The sequence below is a fragment of the Pelophylax lessonae genome (genome assembly GCF_965119305.1).
Source record: "Pelophylax lessonae genome assembly, chromosome: 5".
Taxonomy (NCBI): Eukaryota; Metazoa; Chordata; class Amphibia; order Anura; family Ranidae; genus Pelophylax; species Pelophylax lessonae.
In genome coordinates, this window is record NC_138772.1 from 439,993,748 (window position 1) to 440,015,754 (window position 22,007).

The 22,007-nt window shown below is 41.7% G+C and overlaps 1 protein-coding gene across 1 annotated transcript in view; it reads left to right on the forward strand.

Moving 5' to 3' along the window:
- DNAJC5B (DnaJ heat shock protein family (Hsp40) member C5 beta) overlaps positions 1-12,103 on the forward strand; it is a gene marked incomplete at both ends in the record, with an annotated part of 286,870 nt that extends 274,767 nt beyond the window's left edge. Inside the window, one exon of the mRNA XM_082259806.1 lies at positions 12,009-12,103. Coding sequence (XP_082115932.1) covers positions 12,009-12,103 — 95 coding nt within the window. The remainder of the gene's footprint in view (positions 1-12,008) is intronic.
- Positions 12,104-22,007: the final 9,904 nt, after the last annotated feature.

Consider the following 22,007-nt stretch of genomic DNA (forward strand, 5'->3'; position numbering starts at 1 on the left):
CTTATGTTTTATGTCACGGTCAGTTCTGCAGCAGGCTATGAAGGGAAAAAAAAAAGAAAATTCCCCTTTAAGTGTGTAATTTTTAAATAGATTAGTACAGACTATGCCACAATTTAATTTTTTTTAACCCAAAAGGGTGTATATTGAATAGTGGAATAGATAAAAAGTGTATAAAATTGAAAATCACTCAATAGCACATGTGAACAACACAGCAGTGTCTTATGTCACGGTGAGCTCAGAGTCAGCAGCAAGCAGACTTTGAAGGGGGGGGGGGAATTCCCCTTTAACTTGTAGTAAAATATAGCTAATGAACGCTGCACACAACTGACTGATAAAAATAGATTTTTTTCTCCCTCCTCCTCCTCCTCCTCCTCAGTGGGCTCAAGTGAGGGCAAAAAGATCGTTCACTGCACCACCCCCCACACAGCAAAATCGATGTAGACTGTCTCTGCCTAATCTCTGCAGCCTGTCCCTAAAATGCTCAAAAAGATCATTCACTGCACCACCCCCCACACAGCAAAATCGATGTAGACTGTCCCTGCCTAATCTCTGCAGCCTGTCCCTTAAATGCTCAAATAACTTTCCCTGCCTACACTCCAACCTGTCCCTGCATTCTTTTCGGACACAATACAATTTTTCACTGTCTGTCCCTAATCAGCAGCCAGCACGTATGATGTGTGCTCTCTCCCTATACAGGAGGCAAACTGAAGCACCCTGCAATCCTCGGCGGTGGAAGATGCGCCCCAAAAATTTGGAAGGTGTATCTCACACGTACCGATACAGACTATGCCGCAATTCAATTCTTTTTACCCCAAAGGGTGTAGAATGAATAGCAGAATAGAAAATATGATATCAAAAGGTGTATCTCACACGTTCAACCCCAGACTAGGCCCCGATTACAATTTTTTGTACCCTAAAGGCAGGATGAGGAGTAGGAGGAGTTCGGAACAGGCAGGAGGCAAACTGAAGCACCCTGCAATCCTCGGCAGGGTAAGATGCGCCCAAAAAATTGGAAAGGTGTATTTCACACGTACCGATACAGACTATGCCGCAATTTAATTCTTTTTACCCCAAAGGGTGTAGATTGAATAGCGGAATAGAAAATATGATATCAAAAGGTGTATCTATCTCACACGTACAGACCCAGACTAGGCCCCGATTACTATTTTTTGTACCCTAAAGGCAGGATGAGGAGTAGGAGGAGTTCGGAACAGGCAGGAGGCAAACTGAAGCACCCTGCAATCCTCGGCGGTGGAAGATGCGCCCCAAAAATTTGGAAGGTGTATCTCACACGTACCGATACTGACTATGCCGCAATTTAATTCTTTTTACCCCAAAGGGTGTAGATTGAATAGCGGAATAGAAAATATGATATCAAAAGGTGTATCTATCTCACACGTACAGACCCAGACTAGGCCCCGATTACTATTTTTTGTACCCTAAAGGCAGGATGAGGAGTAGGAGGAGTTCGGAACAGGCAGGAGGCAAACTGAAGCACCCTGCAATCCTCGGCGGTGGAAAATGCGCCCCAAAAATTTGGAAGGTGTATCTCACACGGACCGATACAGACTATGCCGCAATTAAATTATTTTTACCCCAAAGGGTGTAGATTGAATAGCGGAATAGAAAATATGATATCAAAAGGTGTATCTATCTCACACGTACAGACCCAGACTAGGCCCCGATTACTATTTTTTGTACCCTAAAGGCAGGATGAGGAGTAGGAGGAGTTCGGAACAGGCAGGAGGCAAACTGAAGCACCCTGCAATCCTCAGCGGTGGAAGATGCGCCCCAAAAATTTGGAAGGTGTATCTCACACGTACCGAAACAAACTATACCGCAATTTAATTCTTTTTACCCCAAAGGGTGTAGATTGAATAGCGGAATAGAAAGTATGTAATAAAATTGGTGATTTTTCAATATCACATGTGAACACAGCAGTGTCTTATGTTTTATGTCACGGTCAGTTCTGCAGCAGGCTATGAAGGGAAAAAAAAAAGAAAATTCCCCTTTAAGTGTGTAATTTTTAAATAGATTAGTACAGACTATGCCACAATTTAATTTTTTTTAACCCAAAAGGGTGTATATTGAATAGTGGAATAGATAAAAAGTGTATAAAATTGAAAATCACTCAATAGCACATGTGAACAACACAGCAGTGTCTTATGTCACGGTGAGCTCAGAGTCAGCAGCAAGCAGACTTTGAAGGGGGGGGGGGGGAATTCCCCTTTAACTTGTAGTAAAATATAGCTAATGAACGCTGCACACAACTGACTGATAAAAATAGATTTTTTTCTCCCTCCTCCTCCTCCTCCTCCTCAGTGGGCTCAAGTGAGGGCAAAAAGATCGTTCACTGCACCACCCCCCACACAGCAAAATCGATGTAGACTGTCTCTACCTAATCTCTGCAGCCTGTCCCTAAAATGCTCAAAAAGATCATTCACTGCACCACCCCCCACACAGCAAAATCGATGTAGACTGTCCCTGCCTAATCTCTGCAGCCTGTCCCTTAAATGCTCAAATAACTTTCCCTGCCTACACTCCAACCTGTCCCTGCATTCTTTTCGGACACAATACAATTTTTCACTGTCTGTCCCTAATCAGCAGCCAGCACGTATGATGTGTGCTCTCTCCCTATACTACAGCAGAATGACGCAGCGCGCTGGGTCTCTCGAACTTATAAAGACATGGTCACATGCTTCAGATGGCCAATCACAGCTACTAATACATTAGTAGGCATGGCTGGGAGGGCTTAAGGCACACCAGTTAAAGGCTTGTTGATTGGCTGTTGAAAGCCCGCCATTAAAAGCGCGCCATTACATACAAAACAGGAAATAAAATGACCGAACACGGATTTTAAACCCGAACATACAGTAAAGTTTTCAGGTCCGTGTTCGGGTAACAAAAATCCAATTATTTGGTATGAACACGAATAATACAGTCCGTGTTCGCTCAGCACTAGTGATCGGCCGATATCGTTTTTTTCGTTGCCGATACCGATATTTTGCCCGTCGCATATCAGTATCGGCCGATATTGGCTGATATTTCCACACATTTAAAATTTTGCAAAATAAACACAAATTTCGACACAAATCTGTTACTGAACATGTAAAACTTTATTTATTAACAATTTTAACATTAAGGGCTTGTTCTTCAAACCTTAACTACATGAGAACTGATAGGAAAACTTCAATTGCAGGGACATTTAGTTTCACATCATTCTGATTGTGCATTAATGCATAAGAAAGTAATAAACTGCTGCAGAAGTGCACTCAATCACTGCAATAATAAATCACTACTGCAGTGCAGTCAGTGCAAAACTGCTAGAAAAAAGCTAGGCAACACAACAGCAACATAGTGGATGGGACTGGAGTCAGTTGACTACCTCTGCAGTATGACACTCACTGCAACTACTGCAGTAAGTGCAAAACTGCTAGAAAAAAAGCTAGGCATCACAACAGCTACACAGTGGATTGGACTGGAGTCATTGGACTACCTCTGCAGTAGGGCACTCACTCTGCAGTAGTGATTTTAAAATTATTGCAGCAGTGAGTGGCGCACTACTGCAGCAGTAGTCCAGGCACTGACTCCAATCCACACTGTCTAGCTTCTTTTCTCGCAGTTTTGCACTGACTGCTAGTAAAAATAGCTAGACAAAAGCTAGACAGTGGATTGGAGTGGACTCTCCCAGTTAAGTAGAACTCCCAGTTAAGTAGAACAATATTATAGTGCAGAAAGCATAGCATTTCAGCATGTTCACCAGTTAAACGGCTTCTTTTCTTTTCATAAATTGCTGCCACTTCACTAAAAACAAGCTCACTTGGTCCTGAGGAAGGAGGAGCAGAAAGGTATCTTCTAGCATGAGAAGCAAGTCTTTTGTAGCGTGCCTCATTTTCTTTCCACCGCTGAAGAGGATCACTTTTTCCGTCAATTACTGGTTCCTTCAAATAGAGATGAAGTTCATCATCCAGGCTCATTATTGCAGATTCTGATAAATCCTCCGCATGAGGTCCCAATAAAACACTGAACATGGCATCTATTTCATCATGATGAATTTTCTCTTCTGTCCATTGTCTTTTTGGACATTTTTCTCCTGAATCCTGCTCTTCCACATCAGAAACCTTCTCTTCTTGACTTTTCTTTTCGTCAAGAGGAACCTCCTGCACCTTCTGTTAAACTTTTCTGTCAGCCATTGTTTTGCCTTGGCTAATACATCATCAGAAAGGATGGTTCCTGTATCGAGGATGCAAAAGACATGCAAGCAAAATTTTTATTCTCCTCATGCTTCTCAAACCGTTTGGCGAGGCTGTCCCTCATGGCCTGCCTACATGCTTTAATGCCACATGTGTTGGGTCCTTCCCGTTGAAGAAACATCTTCAGCACTCTCACCCTTCGGATGACAGAGGACACAGATAAGTTGTAATGACTCACCTCTAGTGTCACTTCCTCACTGGGTAGGAGCGTCTCAATAATGTTGGCTACTATGTCCCACTGTTCAGCAGTAGGACAAGAATGTCCTCCAAGTCCATATTCAACAGAGCTTGCTTCTGCTCCAGCATCCTTTGAAACATTTGTAGCATTGAGTTCCATCGTGTTGGAACAGCCTGTATCAAGTTGTTTTTGGGTAGGCCAAGGTCTTCCTGAATGCACCTCAGTCGCTGCTTGGCAAGAATAGAATGGTGGAAATGGCCTGCGCACTTCTTCAGCATGCTAATAATGTCAAGCAATGCTTTCTGGTTTGACAGACTATCATTTACCACCAGTTGGAGGGTGTGTGCAATGCAACTGAGGTCTGACACTTCAGCAAGTCTCATACCTTTAACCATGTTCACTCCACTGTCTCGCAGCACAAGCATCACTCGGTCTTTGGTGATTCCCCATTCTTCTAGTATGCCTAAAAACATTTCTCTAATGTACTCCCCTGTGTGGGATCCTTGCATCATTTATGTATTCAACACCAAATGCCTTCTTGTCCATGAAGTGGCATGTAAGACTCATTAGTGATTCTGTTTGTCCTGACCAGCAATCAGTCATGAATGAGAGTGAGTTGCCAGCATTCTCTGGTTGCAGCATAGTCTTTACTTTGTCAACTACCTTTTGGTGAATCTTTTGCAGCATTTCAGTTTAATAAAATTTGTCACTCTTCAGTGTGCACCTTGGCTCAAGCATGGACAGCAACTGCTTAAATCCAGAGTCAGACACTATTGTAAATAACTGGTTATCAGTGACCATCACCTCTGTGATTACTCTGTCCAGCATTTGGGATCTTCCATCAGATTTTTGCCACCTGTTTTTTTTCTGAAACATGTCTGTTATTGTTGCCTGGGATAGTGATGTTTCACCTTGTGATTCATTTTGTTTTTTCTGTCCTGCATTATACAATTCACATGATTAACTCTTAGATGGGCCCAAAGATTAGACGTATATTTGGTTTTTGCAGTTATTGATCCCATGCTTACAAGTGTTGCACAGTGCTGCTGATTTTCCTGGAGATGGAGAAGAGAAATAGTCCCAGACCACACTTTTAATTTTTCTATCCTCATCCATCTCCATTGAAACTTGAAAAGATACTAATATAGGCTTAAACAAAATGGCTGGCTGGCACCCTGTGGTGATGAGTGGCTGGCACCCTTTGGTGGCTGGCTGGTTGGTACCCTGTGGTGGCTGGCCGGCTGGCACCCTGTGGTGGGTGGGTGGCTGGCTGGCACCCTGTGGTGGGTGGGTGGCTGGCTGGCACCCTGTGGTGGGTGGCTGGCTTGCTGGCACCCTTTGGTGGCTGGCTGTCTGGCTGGCACGCTGTGGTGGCTGGCTAGCTGGCACCCTGTGTGGTGGGTGGCTGGCCCAGGGCCGGTGGGTGGCTGGCAGGTACAGTCAGGCAAGGCCTGTGGCTGGCTGGCTAGTAGGCCTGTGGGTGTGTGAGACTGTGTGACTGGCTGGCACCAGGCAACTGTGGGTGGTGGGTGGCCGCTGCAGCTGTGTTACACATGCACTGTGTCTGTGACTGGTCTTTGATAGAACTAGAAGAAGATCACTTACTGTCCCGACCAACTGTGTGCACAGCATGCAGAGCAGACTCCAGTGTGGCCATGGCGGGTAAAACACACTGTAACAAGGCTGAGGGAGGCAGCTTAAGAAGGCCACAGAAGCTGCCCAGTACGCGGAGGCGCGTCGCATCATACGCGATGACGTCACGGCAATATTGGCAATGCCAGTAAATCCAAAGGCCGATTCCGATATATCAGGGAAAGTGCATATCAGCCCTCTATATATCAGTGTTGCCGATAATCGGTTGATCTCTACTGATAAGGCTGCACTGATGGGCACTGATTCCTTTCCTTACACTGTGACAGCGCTGAGGAAAAAAATGCCAAAAATTGGTATTTGTTTACATGTGATCAGCTGTAATTGGACACAGCTGATCACATGGTAAAGGGTTGCTATAATTGGTCCTTTACCTTGATCTGTGATTGGACACAGCGTGCAGGGGTAGTTCTGTCACTGGTCACATTGCCCTGGTGTTCCACATTGTGGGGGTCCCAAAGACAGCAGGAAGGGGCCTGCTGCAGGACATGTGAAAGGGTCCTGCTGTGGGACCTAAATAAAGGGCCCCGCAATGGGAGTAAAGGGTCCTGGGATCAATGGGAAGAGCCCCTGGACCAGAGATCGGGAGGGGGGCATTTATGGTTTCTTGCACTGGGGCCCTGAAGGTTCTAGTTACGCTAGGTACTGTATTGTACTGTGTATTATTACTGTATTTCATCACTGTGTATTTTATGTGACAGTATTGTTGACAATATTATTATGTATAGCACTACCCTTGTAATAGCCATTGGATATGATGGGTCCTCTGTTTTTTTACCTTGACCTTCTCAAGAACCTCGGCCCCTCTGACACACCAGATTGAGTGTCACCCTGCAGAAGTGGTGCAGGTGCTGTGATGTGGGTGGTGCTGCGCTGCCCCCAGGTGTCCTCACTTCTAGTCTCAGGCGCAGATCTCTGCTGGTATGATATCCTGCTGGCAGAGGAATATCCCCACAGAGCTGCTCTCTCTCCCTAACTGCCTCAGTGTCAAGAGGAACACCTTCCCGGGCAGTGTAATAAAAAATCATCTCTCCATTCCTCCTACTGCACAGTGCCTTAAGGAATTTGTATTGTAAGAAGTCCAATTTGTCCAATTATATGACTGCTGTCTCAAACTAAAGCTCACAGGATTCTAAGCTCTCTGCATAGAAGTCTATAGGCTTGCTTGGCTTTAGCTCTCCCCCTGCTTGCTGAAGGAGAATGGTGCAGCATTACATCAATAAGCCCTTGGTATCTCAAACACCACCCTTTGATGGGGTGGTGTTTGAGATACGTAGTTTCCGGTCAGCTGGAACGCAGGTGGAGCACAAACCGGTGATTCCTATACAATACATGCTAATCCCTGTCTTCCATGATGTAAGTGCAATACAACCTTCTTTTTTAAATACTGTAAATGATTTTAAATACTGCAGCATGAGAGTGTTTCTTCTTCTCCCTCTTTATATGGCAACATTGGAGCTTTGAATACGCTATTTATATATATATATATATATATGAAAAAACAAATTTAAACCCGCGCTGCACAATAGTGATAAATTATAGTGATAAACTGTGAAAGTGTGCAGCTGCTGCAAACACTAAGAAAAAATCTTAGAATAAATGAATAAAACAAATTTATGCAGCGCTAGCAATGAATTAGTGAAGATATAAAATTATAAAATTATGGTAGAATCAATCTATATCATACAAAAAAACATAATATATCAATCACACTAAGTGCATAAAATAACTGCAATAATTATAAAGTGCATAATAAACTAAAAAATTAAATATAAATTTCAAGTGAAAAGATTAAAGTGCATATATAAATAATTTGGTGAAAAAAGTCCTTATTGATGATCCAATAGGTGCCAAAGTGCCAAGTGAATAAAGGTGCTTATAAGGTGAAGGTGCCCTCTTGGTTCCCCACTCACCGGATTGCGATTGTAAAAAAGCCCTTGGTATTATTGCACATTTGCCCAGGATCTGATGTGGGGTTCCTCCGATGTGACCTCCAATTGAAATCGTCTCCGATATCACCATTAAAAGAAAAAAGGGCCATACATCGTGAAGTACGTAAGTATATTTTATTTCCCCAAAAAGCGATTCAATACTTACAGGATAAAAAGGTTAAAAAAGCATGTATCAAACAAAGCGAGTGGCGCCGCTCGTAGCGTGCGTTCCACATACAGGAAGTTCCCAACCGGAAATGACGTTACGTCCGCAACCGGAAGTGCGTCATTTCCGGTTGGGAACTTCCTGTATGTGGAACGCACGCTACGAGCGGCGCCACTCGCTTTGTTTGATACATGCTTTTTTAACCTTTTTATCCTGTAAGTATTGAATCGCTTTTTGGGGAAATAAAATATACTTACGTACTTCACGATGTATGGCCCTTTTTTCTTTTAATGGTGATATCGGAGACGATTTCAATTGGAGGTCACATCGGAGGAACCCCACATCAGATCCTGGGCAAATGTGCAATAATACCAAGGGCTTTTTTACAATCGCAATCCGGTGAGTGGGGAACCAAGAGGGCACCTTCACCTTATAAGCACCTTTATTCACTTGGCACTTTGGCACCTATTGGATCATCAATAAGGACTTTTTTCACCAAATTATTTATATATGCACTTTAATCTTTTCACTTGAAATTTATATTTAATTTTTTAGTTTATTATGCACTTTATAATTATTGCAGTTATTTTATGCACTTAGTGTGATTGATATATTATGTTTTTTTGTATGATATAGATTGATTCTACCATAATTTTATAATTTTATATCTTCACTAATTCATTGCTAGCGCTGCATAAATTTGTTTTATTCATATATATATATATATATATATATATATATATATATTGAAAGGATGACAGCAGTGGTTTGAAATCATTCCTGTGACCTCATGTATGACATCTTGGATTTTCCCATATGTGCAATTTGACTCTCTGTAATAGAGGTTAATTAAGTCTGGTGAGTGTATAGTGCATCTGCATGCTGGTGGAGAGGAATCTTTCCTATACTCACTGAGGACGCTATTCATGTGTGCGATTATATATGGACTTCACAATTTTTATGTATTTTTTACAATTTAAATGAAAATGTATTTATTTATTTTTCTATTCACTATTATTTATTTATCATGAGAAATGCTACCACTCTACACTAGATTTACTGACCTCATTAATGAAGAGGTAAGGTGAGCCTTGATGTCGTCCTTTTGGACCAAATGTGTTGCGTGCACAAACATGGTACTGTCGCCTCCCCAGAGTTGTATGTTAGCCATATCTGCTGGCTTTTTATGTACTAGTTTTTAAAAAATGTTATATGCCACATTATTATTATTATGAAGAGTATTCTTTCTCTTCGTGATCCATTGGGGGAGAGTTATATTTCTGGGAATTGGAGATATCAGACCACCCTGACTGCTGAAGGGGAGCTGCCATTCTTGATAGGGATTCTGTCATTTGGATAAAATATCATTAATCATTATGTAACCTCTGCATTATTGGAGTTTACAGTTCAGTGAGTGTGCATTTCTTTCTAAAGATGGGATTTTCAGAGGTGGTGGTATATTTACATTAGGCTCATCTGGTCTCTGTTGGGAAGTTTTGTTGTGGGGAGTGGGGGGGGGTGTTGCTGCTGGGGGGGGGAGAGGGGAACTATTGCTACTGCTTTTCATGTTATCATTAACAAATGACATACAAATTATTTAGCACCACAAAATTATACTAGGTTCTGTATTCTCTGAAAGGGGCGGTACTGGGAGGTGGGTAGGGGGTGGAACCAAGGGATGGTACTTAGAGATGGGTAGGGGGCGGAGACAAGGGATGACTCAGAAGGGGGGAGTTCCTGCACCTATTCTCTGAGAAAAAAAACCCTGACCATAACCATTCACTGAGTTGTGAAATGTTTGACTAGCTTAACCACCTAAAGTGATTATAGAGTCTTGTTTTTTTTTTTTAGTTAAAATAACAAACATGTCATACTTACCTGTTCTGTGAAATGGTTTTTCACAGAGCAGCCCGGATCCTCCACTTCTTGGGTTTGATTCTCCTGGCCCCTCCCTCCTGTTGAGTGCCCCCAAAGCAAGCAGTTTGCTATGGGGGCACCAGAGCTGGGTCACAGCTTCATGTGTCCATTCAGACAGCCCGGTCCCTTTCTCTTCTCATTGACTGACTGACTATGAATGACAGCAGCGGGAGCCAATGGCGCCGCGCTGCTGTCTCAGCCAATGAGGAGGGGAGTCACGAGGAGTGAGAGACACCGCTGCAACATCAATGGATGTAGATGAGGCTTGGGTAAGTATTAGGGGGGCCAAGGGGGGCTGCTGCACACAGAAGATTTTTTATCTTAATGCATAGAATGCATTAAGGTAAAAAACCTTCTGCCTTTACAACCACTTTAAGCTACAGCATGACCAGGGCATTTTTTTTGCTATTTAGCACTGTGCTATTTTAACTGGTAATTGTGCAGTCATGCAATACTGTACCCAAATTAATTTTTTTATATTTTTTTCACAAGCTTTCTTTTGGTGGTATTTAATCCCCACTGGGTTTTTATTTTTTTGCAAAATAAATAAAAAAACACTGAAAATGTAAAAAAAAAACCCTGATGTTTTCTACTTTCTGTTATAAAACTTATCCAATAAAATCAAATCTTGTTTTGGTAAAAAAAAAAAAAAAAAATCCCAACAAGTCTATATTTATTGGTTTGCATTAAAGTTACTGTGTCTACAAACTATTGTATATGTATTTGAAAATTGATCAATCCTGATCTACTGAATCTTATTTCTTGAGTCCCTAAAATGCCAGGAATGTACAAATATCCCCCAAATTATCAATTTTTGGAAAGTACACAGTCTGAGGCATTTAGTAAGAGGCATGGCAAGTTTTTTGAAGTTTAAATTTTTTGTCACTATTTTTTTGAAAATGAAGGAATCTGTTTTTTTTTTTTCTTTCACAACTTGTTCACTGTCATCGGTGCAGTACAGCATCATGATATGACTGATGTGGATGTGATCAATGTCACTGGTGACAGTATTTTAAAAAATAACTAAATCATTCAATTTTTTAAAACTTTTACTTACCTTTTTTTCCCCATAAGTTAACACTGTACTACTCTCAGGGGGTGATCAGGGTTTTTTTTATATTTTGTTTGCTGTTAAAATGAAGGTCATTGTAACAGCAAAGTTTTTGACAGTCATGAATGGGTTAACCATTTATGATAGTTGTGATCACTAGTGATCTTTGATTGGCTACTACAGCTAATCACATGGTACAGGGTGCTGTGATTGGCCCAGGTACCATGTGTTAACTGTGGGCCCATCACAGCAAAGGGAACGCAGCTGTTATGAATAAATGAACAAATTCATAACAGTTTTGACAACATTTCGATCTCGTGATTGCATAGCGTCACATGATGGACACAGTGGTCATGTGGGGGGTCGCATGTACGTGATTGTGCCTGCACATGCTGCCCCGCCGCAGTATATGTACTGTGGTAAGTTGGCAAGTGGTTAAAGAAGCTCTGTAGCCAAGTAAAAAAGGGCTCCAAATAAAAGAGAGTTAAAACTTACCTGTTCAATTCAAAAGTCTCTGACTTTTAGTCACTTAAAGAGATAAATAGTGGACTTGACTATGCCTGTGCAATGTGTGTCAGTAGTTCCAGAAACAGAAAGTGCCTGAACAGGGACCTGCAGGGTAGGATCACCAGACATTGAATAAAATATGGAAATTTCAAAGATTAAAAAATGTGAAAACAAATTTTAAATTAAATGAAATTGCTAAAGCTTACATGATATTTTAGTGATTGTGTTTAGATTTGCTTTATCTATTAGCTAGTTTAGCAGGGACTTTAAAACCAATAATTAAAATCCATAAATCATATAAAATGGTATATGTTTTTAAGTGAAACTAATTTAATGTTCCCTGTTTGTTTTTTAGATGGTCATACTCCTATTGTGATGCAGCCAACAAACGCTAATGAGAAAACACAGCTAATTGGAGACAGTCGTCGCACTTACCAAACAGACTCATAAACAAGTGAAAGCCAGAGGCAACTATATTGGCCCTTTCCTACATGCAGAAAGTTGTATATCGATAGGAAAAACTCATAATACTGATCTTTTTGTAAATGTACATACTGTAATTGCATACATCAGGTTGTGGACATCTCATGTGAAGGGCACCAGTTCATGTAGAAAATATAAACTCTAATAACTTTGAATAGCATTAAACATTAAAAACAGTCTATTACAAGTCAAATATATGTATCATGATGATAAAACTTATTTTTTTTGCAAATCCTTGAATATAAATTTATTTTTAAAATTAGCAGGTCATGCCAATGCATTTGCTGAAATGTTATAACTGAGTGTTAAAGCTAAACTTCTTAAAACAGGTAAATACACAGTTTAAATACATATGGTAGTTGTTTTGCCTGCCAAGAGACCTTGTGTTTCTGTCCATCCAGCCCTAGTAACACAGCTGTGCTACATAACAGATTTCTGTCTGGCAGGGCAAGAGACCTGACTTTTCCCTTCTGCTGCAGTTAATTAACACTTATAATTCCTGTCCATCCCCAAGCTGGTGGCTGGACAGTAAAGGGAGAAGAAGCACACTGATGAACTAATCTTTATGTCATTCTACTCTTTTTTCTATCTGCCTGGAGTTCAGATTTAGGTAATTAATTTATTTTAATTTAAACATTGGATAAACCCTACCTTTGCAATAAAAATATTGCTATTCCTGAATCCCTTTAGATCTAGGGTTTCCGATTGCCATATCTGTTCTACCTTTGTCCAAATTAAATGAATAGCGTAAAAGAATAAAGAGCACAGGAACATCATAATAAAGCAGCAGGAAGAAAAGAGTGAAAATACAACAATTAAAAAGAAAAAAAAATTGTTGAATGCGAAACCTGGCAAGCAATTTAAGTTGTCCACCCAGACATCATTTATTGATTGTTCAACAAAAGCACTAACTTATTGAAGTGGACATTTTACGTATAAACACATTTGCAAGATATGCTGTTCTGTTTGTAAATCTGTTAGTGCTTTTCATTAAGACATATTTCAATATGATTAGTTACTGTGTATAGAATTACAGTATATTATTAGGTGATTATTTTTTCTTGCTAAGATTTGGAATCAGTCACAGGTGGTTCACTGCATGTGAACTTTAAAGTCATAAGTTATTTTTCAACCTTTGCACATGGAGGTTTATTTGAGCACTATGTATACCATTTTGGTCAATGTATAAAAGAATTTGGAATGTTTGTTGAATAAAGAAATGAGTAATGGTAGACAATATTATGCGTGGTTTTGCCTTCCATTTAATGTTTACACTTTGGCCTGTGTGTTGTATTACCTCCACTCCCCAAATCAATTTCAAAAGAATATAAGTTATATTGAACTTTGAAGTAAACACAGCACCAAGTGTACAAAGCTTCAACTGGCCTTTTCGGACACATAGGGTTGTGTCTGCTGTGAGCAATTGTGTACAATGTTGCACGTTGTATATGATTATAATAATAGTATAATAATTCTTGCTAAGAATTGGAAGCATTCACAGGTGGCTGGATGTGTGACATGGTTTAGTCTACGGACCACAGAACTTAGAGAACCATGAGTTGTATTCCCATCAGTCCACCTGATGGGTTGTTTGAACCCTGTAGATACCATTTTGGTGAATGTATTTAAAGTGGAGTTCCACCCTAAAAATGAACTTTCCACCGTCCGCTAGCTTACACAAACCTGAAAAAGAATTGGATAATTAAAAATTGTTTTTTGTTTCACTTACCTTGTTTTTAATGAAAATATACTTACCTTCCTTCCTCTTCCTCCCTCTGCGGACACGACCGCCAACGTCACTTCCTCCTTGCATTGACTCCTGGGAGATGAGCGTCATCGATCCCAGGAATCAATGCGCCTGCACCGGCCCTGGTCCTCACTTCCGGTGCAGGCTCGGCATGCCCAGAAGCTGTGCAGGGATGACGCGCCTGCACCGGAAGTGACGAGCAGGGCCGGTGCAGGGCATTCTGGGACTCCGATGTCACCGAAGAGGACACCAAAGAGGACGATCCGACTTCAGCTGCCCACACCTGAGATAGCAGCACTAGACAAGACATTTTCAAGGTAAGTATTCCTTCTAAAAGGTAAGTGAAACAGGGGACAGTTCAGAAGCTATCGTTTGTTAAATGCACTAGCCCTGACCTTCCTGGGGGTATTTTTAGGTAAAATTTTTATCTTTTGCCCGGAGCTCCGCACCAAGTGCATAGACCTTCAACTGGCCTATTTCAACACATAAGGATATCTCTGCTATGATTAATTGTACACATTGTTTCCACCAAACTCTCGATAAATTGATCATATCTACAGGTTCTTTACGTTAATGGGATAGATGATTAGGTGCTTATCCCAATAGGTTTTTACAAAATTCTTGCCTGGAAACTTTATTCAAATTAAAGAAAAAAAGTGTATATTTGTAATAAGAGTAGAAGTAATTACTCTCTGTGACGCACCCAGCTTGGGTGCCTCCCTCAAGATACAGCTTCCTCCAGTCTGGAATCAGGACAGGAACCAAGTATTGTAGCTGCGCATTGCACACAAGAACCAGACGACACTAGTTTAGGTGCAAACTGGAACTGACTTTATTGTAAATTCACACAAAATATTTACCACACAAAATCAGGTAAGAGCTTGATCATGTTGCCCTAAACAATGCAAACTATCTAATCAACAGCCGACATAAACAATAAGCTAATTAAAGAGGTTGTAAATCTCCAAAAAAAAAGAAAAAAAGAAAAACCTCAAAGACAAAGGCATAATGAGCTAGTATGCATAGCATACTAGCTCATTATGAACTACTTACCTTAGAACAAAGCCCCCGCAGTGCTGTCACCGCTGACACGGCCGACATGTTTACCCATCTTCCTTCTGGGTTTGCGTCCTCTGGCCATCTGATAGGCAGGAGTGCGGGAGCTGCTGTTCACGGCACAGGGTACTGAAGGAACGGCACGGGAGGCCGTTCCTTTAGAGCACATTTGCCAGTGATGGCACTGGCTGTATGCATAGTAAATATCTCCTAAACGGTGCATGTTTAGAAGATATTTACAGTACCTATAAGGAAGCCTTATCATATGCTTCCCTATAGGTACAAGTTACAGAGGAAGCTTTACTTCCTCTTTAACAATTAGTCACCTAGACAAGCCTAGGTGGCTCAGGTCACTGCCCACCCAGTCAATGCTTTGATTAACCAGGGATCCCATCCCACCTCAGACTGTCCAACAACCATCTACAACAGTGTATAAGACAAACTAGTACAAGGTTCCAGCAGACTGAAAAAGTGGATTTTATTTATCTTCATAGTTATCTTGAGGGATATTGTTAATAAATATTTCTGTCCCAAGTGGAGAGGCTTCTCCAACTCAGTCTGCAGGAGGGCCACCATATTTCCTCTAACCATTAACCTGTACAAGATTATTATTACATCTTTTGACAGTTTTCACCAGAACAAGGGGACATATTGGAAGATATGCCCTCTTCTTCAGGTTTGGTGACTGCTGCAGTTATTTTTACTCTGCCTTACTTTCTATCCTGGCGACTAATGTCACTAGGACAAAAAGGCAGGTTAGAACTTCCCAGGGGCTACATGCAGCGACAGAAGCCTGACAGAAATTCTTATACTTTTATTTTTTTTCAACATTGGAAAACAAACAAACATTTTGTCTGCAGATGATTTTTAAGCACACTTCTGCGATGCTGGAATGCTGCGAATATGCAGCTTGTTCCCGCATCGCATCCGCACCCCTGGCAGTTCACACTGCCATATGCGGTACGCAGGGGGTGTCAATTAAAAGTTAACAACACCCCCAGTTGAGATCGCATATCGCAGTGCGATCTGCAAGTTCGCACAGAATCGGATCACACTAGTGTGAACCACCATGCGATCCGATTCTGCTGCGGATAAAAAAAAAAGGGTCATGTGCGTGTTTAGTGCGATTGCAGTGCGAATTCAGCCATACAAACTGTATGGCTGAAATTTGCATCGCACAGAGATCGCATGTAATTTAGGAGCAGTGCGCTCTGAATTACATGCGATCTCTGTGATCGCACTAATGTGAACCGGCACTAAGACCCCTTTCACACAGGCGGACCATTCAGATCCCCCTGTCAGTTTTTTTGGCGGATCTGAACGGTCACCCCATGCATATCTATGGGGCATCGGATGTCAGCGGAGAAATGTCCGCTGACATCCGATACAATCTAATCCGTCAAATCTGGACGGATGGAAACCCTACTTTCCATCCGCCCAGCGAATCGTATCGGATGAGAACGGACCGACGGTCCGTTCGCATCCGATTCCCCTATAGAGATGCATGGGGACCTCACAGCTGTGTCTCCGCACACAGCGCGGAGAACAGCTGTCATCCTCCTGCTCAGCAGGGGATTGGCAGAACGATCCCCCCGCTGAGATAAACATAGTTACATAGTTACATAGTAGGTGAGGTTGAATAAAGACAATAGTCCATCCAGTTCAACCTGTGTAGGTGTGTGTGGCTGTAATCATCTCACATAGCCCTTAATGTCCTGATCCTTGAGATGTAAGTCTAAGGCCCCTTTCACACTATTGCAATGCAATTTTGCCGCGATTTCGCGGCACGATTTTTGCCGCGATTTTGAAAGCATGGGCAAGGCTATATGCCTCAAAATGCATTAAAATCGTGGCAAAGTAGTGCAGGAACTACTTTGAAGTCGGTGCGACTTCAAAACGCACTGATATGAATGGGGCTCATTGAAAATAATGGAAAACGACTTGTCATGCGATTTTGCGGTCCAAAATCGCGGGACAAGTCGCACTAGTGTGAATGGGGCCTTAGAGTCTTTTGAAAGCCACCATACTTCCCGCAGAAACCACCTCTTGTGGTAGAGAATTCCACAATCTTGTAGCCCTAACAGTAAAGAACCCCCCACGTTGCCTGAGGTTAAAACGCTTGTCCTCTAATCACATTGTATGCCCACTTGTCTTCATGCAATCCCTTCGAATGAACAGCTTTTTTTCTAAGCTGAGATCCCCATTGAGATATTTATAAATTGCTATCATGTCCCCCCTCAGGCGTCTCTTCTCCAGGGAGAATAAATCGAGCGATTGCAGCCGCTCTTCATAGTTAAGGTCCTCCAATCCCCTAATCAGTTTAGTTGCCCTTCTCTGGACTCTCTCCAGCTCCAACACATCCCTCCTGAGGACTGGCGACCAGAACTGGACAGAATACTCCAGATGCAGTCGGACCAGAGTTTTATAAAGTGGAAGGATTATAGTCTTATCTCTGGAATACATCCCTTTCTTTATGCATGCTAATATTATGCTGGCTTTGGCAGCTGCCGCTTGACATTGCATGCTGTTGCCTAATCTATCATCAACCAAGACTCCCAGATCCTTCTCCATTTTTGATTCCCCCAAGGGTTCCCCTCCTAACGTGTATTGTGTTTTTATGTTTTTAGTCCCCAGGTGCAAAACCTTACACTTCTCCACATTAAACCTCATTTGCCATGTCGTTGCCCACTCCGTTATTTTGTCCAGGTCATTCTGTAGGATATCTGCTTCATGCTGTGCAGTTATTGCCCTGGCCAATTTTGTGTCATCTGCAAAAACTGATAACGAACTACTGATCCCGTCCTCAATGCTGTTTATAAATAAAAATTGAACAAGGTTGGTCCCAGGACTGAGCCCTGGGGCACCCCGCTTACTACCTCAGACCAGTCTGAGTATGCGCTGTTTATTACCACCCTTTGGACAGGCCCTTTTAGCCAGTTCCGTATCCAAGAGCAAACCCTGCTGTCGATACCTGCAGACCTTATTTTATAAATTAAGTGCTTGTGGGGAACTGTATCAAACGCCTTAGCGAAATCCAAGTACACCACATCTACTGGTCTGCCCCTATCTAGCTCACAGCTCACCTCCTCGTAGAATGTTAAGAGATTGGTTTGACAAGAACGCCCATTTGTAAACCCGTGCTGATTACTGCTGATGATGATAAACAGTGTGAAAGGGCCCTAAAACCACCTTTTTGTAGCTGAAGGCTTACTTGGGATCCTCAGGGATTTTCAATGTTATATAATTTTACAAAGGTGTTGTGAAAGGCTGCATAGGTTAATTTTATAAATTCCGCCAAATTAAAGGAATATATTTTTAATCCAGCATTCATAGGCTACTGTAAAATATAGAATATGTCTAGCATTCTAATCTCTTTAGGCGTTTCCGGACGATTAGCATTGATGATAGCCAGACTGATTTAAAAACAAAGTGTGATTTTATTCAAACACACTCGGCATCAACAATACAATGTAAAAGGTATGACAGTTCAGTTCAGTGTAGGTAAAAATATGAGGAATAAAAACAATACTTCTGATAAATGTGTCCTGCTTGAAATCTTGGCTGTATAGACATGTGTGTTCCTTTATGTGCTTCTGTGTAAATCTTCAAGTACAGTTAGAAGCAGGAAATGACGTCTCTAGGTTTCAGAGAACAAACACCTGCTTAAGTTGTCAAAAAAGACTATGTATAGATTCGTGTGGAGAAGAAGTGATGTGTGTGATCTTCCCTAGTCTCTGTGTCTGTGTGCCCGTGAGTCCTAATCTCCTGGCAATTTATCTTACATGTAGACATCATAATCTCAACGCTCAAAACCTTGTATGGTATACATAACTTCTGCTAACGTCAGTTATTCTATACAAGAGGAGGTACTAATCTCATAAAGTCATATATGGACTTTGATTGACAAGCCCACATGTAACACTATTCTTGTAATGTTTCTTATGTGACTGATGTCATGTTACATCATATAACCATCATTTATCTTACACAAAAGTAACACATATAACCAACTTATATAACTTGTATAACATTAAGTAAATACATACAGATACGATTAATTATGACTGGGATTACACAAAATCCTAACATTATTTAAACTAATATATGTATATTCCTAGTATTACATGGATCCTATTCTTGACCTCCCATGACATTCTATACCAGATACCTTATATGTCATCTTCCAACTAGCTACATACCCCAGAATTATCTGACATTTTACTGTCTCAGCTCAGATGAAGAATCTCATTGTTAATCACCGGATCACGGTCATTCACACATATCAATACTATGATTAATCATAAAATCAAATATATTTTGCAAGCTTGCTGTGAATATAATATAATTCCAATAAGTGCCAAATTATGAATTTGGAATAAATATCTAACAGCTACAAACTGGGCTGTTTCTTTTCTTTTATTTCTCCTGTTTTAAAACGGTTTATCTTTCAGAATTGTAAAACACAAGTGAAAGGCCCTCCTCGAGAATATGTAATTCATCATTTTGGATCAATAATGTACTCTTGCTGTCACTACTTTAACACTAAATACAAACCCTTAAATCTTCCTGTTCTGCAGTGCACCTTTTTTATGCAAATGCTTCTTTTGGTTGTGATAGAAAAGCATGAGAGGCACTCAGCAAGTTTAAAACAGGCCTAAACTGTAATCACATGTCTGCTTTAATAGTATAGGCAAGTGTTAAGAAGGGAAGTTAGGATTTAAAAGAAAGAAAACATGTAAAGTTAAATTCCAAGCAAGCAGCTAAATGCATGGATTAAATAAATACATGAGAGTTGTCTCACCTGCCGAAAGATTTGTCTATCCAGTCCTGTGATTTACAAAGCTCTGCCATAAGCCACAGTCCTTTTGCAGTTTCAATTTCACTTACAGTTATCCTTCTCACCCCCATACTGTGACTGGATACCAATGAGCTTATCACTCTGCCACTTTGCTGTCCTCCTATTAACACAGACTTTGCATTGCAGCACAACTGATTGGCTCCTTGTGCTGCTTACAAGTCCCTGTCTCTGGGCTCTGCTTTACAGGGACTGCAAAAGGCTGATACCATATCATATTCAGTTTCTTACACTACTTACATTTAAAATAAACATTTAATGATATATTAATGGTGAGAAAGATACATTAATTTGTACTTTTAGATCTGCCTGGAGTTCAGCTTTAAAGTGGTTGTACAAAGAATACCTGAATATCAATAACAACTAAAAATTGATTATGTAAATCAAAGATATAATAAACGTGGTATAGTGACAATTGTGAAAAATTATATGATATGTGAAAACAAGTCCAAAAGTGATAAATAACAGCTTCTCCTTTTCCTTCAAGTAGCAGTGGATCACCCGTGCTTAGTGAAAAAAGAATGTCCTCCACCGAAATCCTTATGCACACACTGCTTACCAGATATATTTGACCCCCATTACAGGTAGTCAAATCAGGCACCCAATCAGTAGTATTCCTTTATCTTTGGGGTCCCCCTCGACAGGTCCACAGATCAAAGCCAGCAATCGACAAATCAATATTCATGCCAGTAGATAAGAGGAATAAAATAACTTCTCATGGCGTAGTATATTTCAAAAACATTTATTAAAAACTTATAGATCACTCACATTTAAAATAACTTCATTCAGCCGGCTGGCTATGCTAAAAGCCGATTCCATGCAGGGGACGCCGTTCCGCGTTCCACCTGCGTTGCAACTATCGGAAATGACGTATTACATTCCCAGTTCCGATGCGTTTCGTCATCAAGCGTGTGACATCTTCTGAGGGGCCCCTGAAGACGTCACACGGTAGATGACGAAAAGCGTCGGGACTGGGAACTTAATACGTCATTTCCGAGAACTTCTGTTTGAACTAGAGATCGACCGATTATCGGCAACACCAATATATCGGGGGCCGATATGCACTTGCCCCGATATATCTGTATTGGCCTTTGGATTTACCAATATTGCCGATATTCGGGACGTGATCGCGCACTGGACAGCTCTTAGGCCGCCTCCCTCTGCCTCCTTACAGTGTCTTTTACCCGCCACGGCCACACTGTAGTCTGATGCGGTCGGGAGAGTCGGGACAGAGTTCTTCTACATCTAGTGAGTGCAGTGACCAACAGTCTGACACACGTTCTGTATTCTGTTCTGTGATAATTGATAACAGTGATCAACAAACACTCTGACACATGTTCTGTATCTCTCTGTTCTGTAACACAACTGCCGTGGCCACCCACCACCCACAGCTGCCGGGTGCCAGCCAGCAACCCAGTCCCACACAGTCCACTGTGTAGTGTGTACCAGCCAGCCAGCCAGCCATAGGCCCTGCCTGAGACCTCCTCCTGACTGTACCAGCTCTCCAGCCACAGGCCCTGGGCCTGTGCGTGCCAGGCCAGCCACCACACAGGGTGCCAGCCAGCCACAAAAGGGTGCCTGCCAGCCAGCCACAAAAGGGTGCCAGCCAGCCAGCCACCCAACCACAGGGTACCAGCCAGACAGCCACCCACCACAGGATGCCAGCCAGACAGCCACCACAGGGTGCCAGCCAGCCACCCACCCACTACAGGTCAGTCAGTGCAAAAGTGCTAAAAAAAAATAGACATAGACAGTGGATTGGAGTCAGTGCCAGTGGACTACTGCTGCAGTAGAATGCCACTCACTATAATTTTAAATCACTACTGCAGTAGTACAGTATTGATTTAAAATTATTCCAGTGAGTGAGTGCCCTACTGCAGCGGTAGTACACAGTCCAATCCACTGTGTAGCTGATGCCTTGCTTTTCTTCTAGCAGTATTGCACTGATTGCAGTAGTTGCAGTGAGTGCCATACTGCAGTGCAGATAGTCCTCCACTGACTCCAATCCAATCCACTGTGACATGTGTAGCTGTTGCCTACTTGCCTTTCTTCTAGCAGTATTGCACTGACTGCAGTAGTTGCAGTGAGTGCCATACTGCAGTGCAGATAGTCCTCAACTGACTCCAGTCCAATCCACTGTGACATGTGTAGCTGTTGCCTACTTGCCTTGCTTTTCTTCTAGCAGTATTGCACTGACTGCAGTCTCGGCCTCT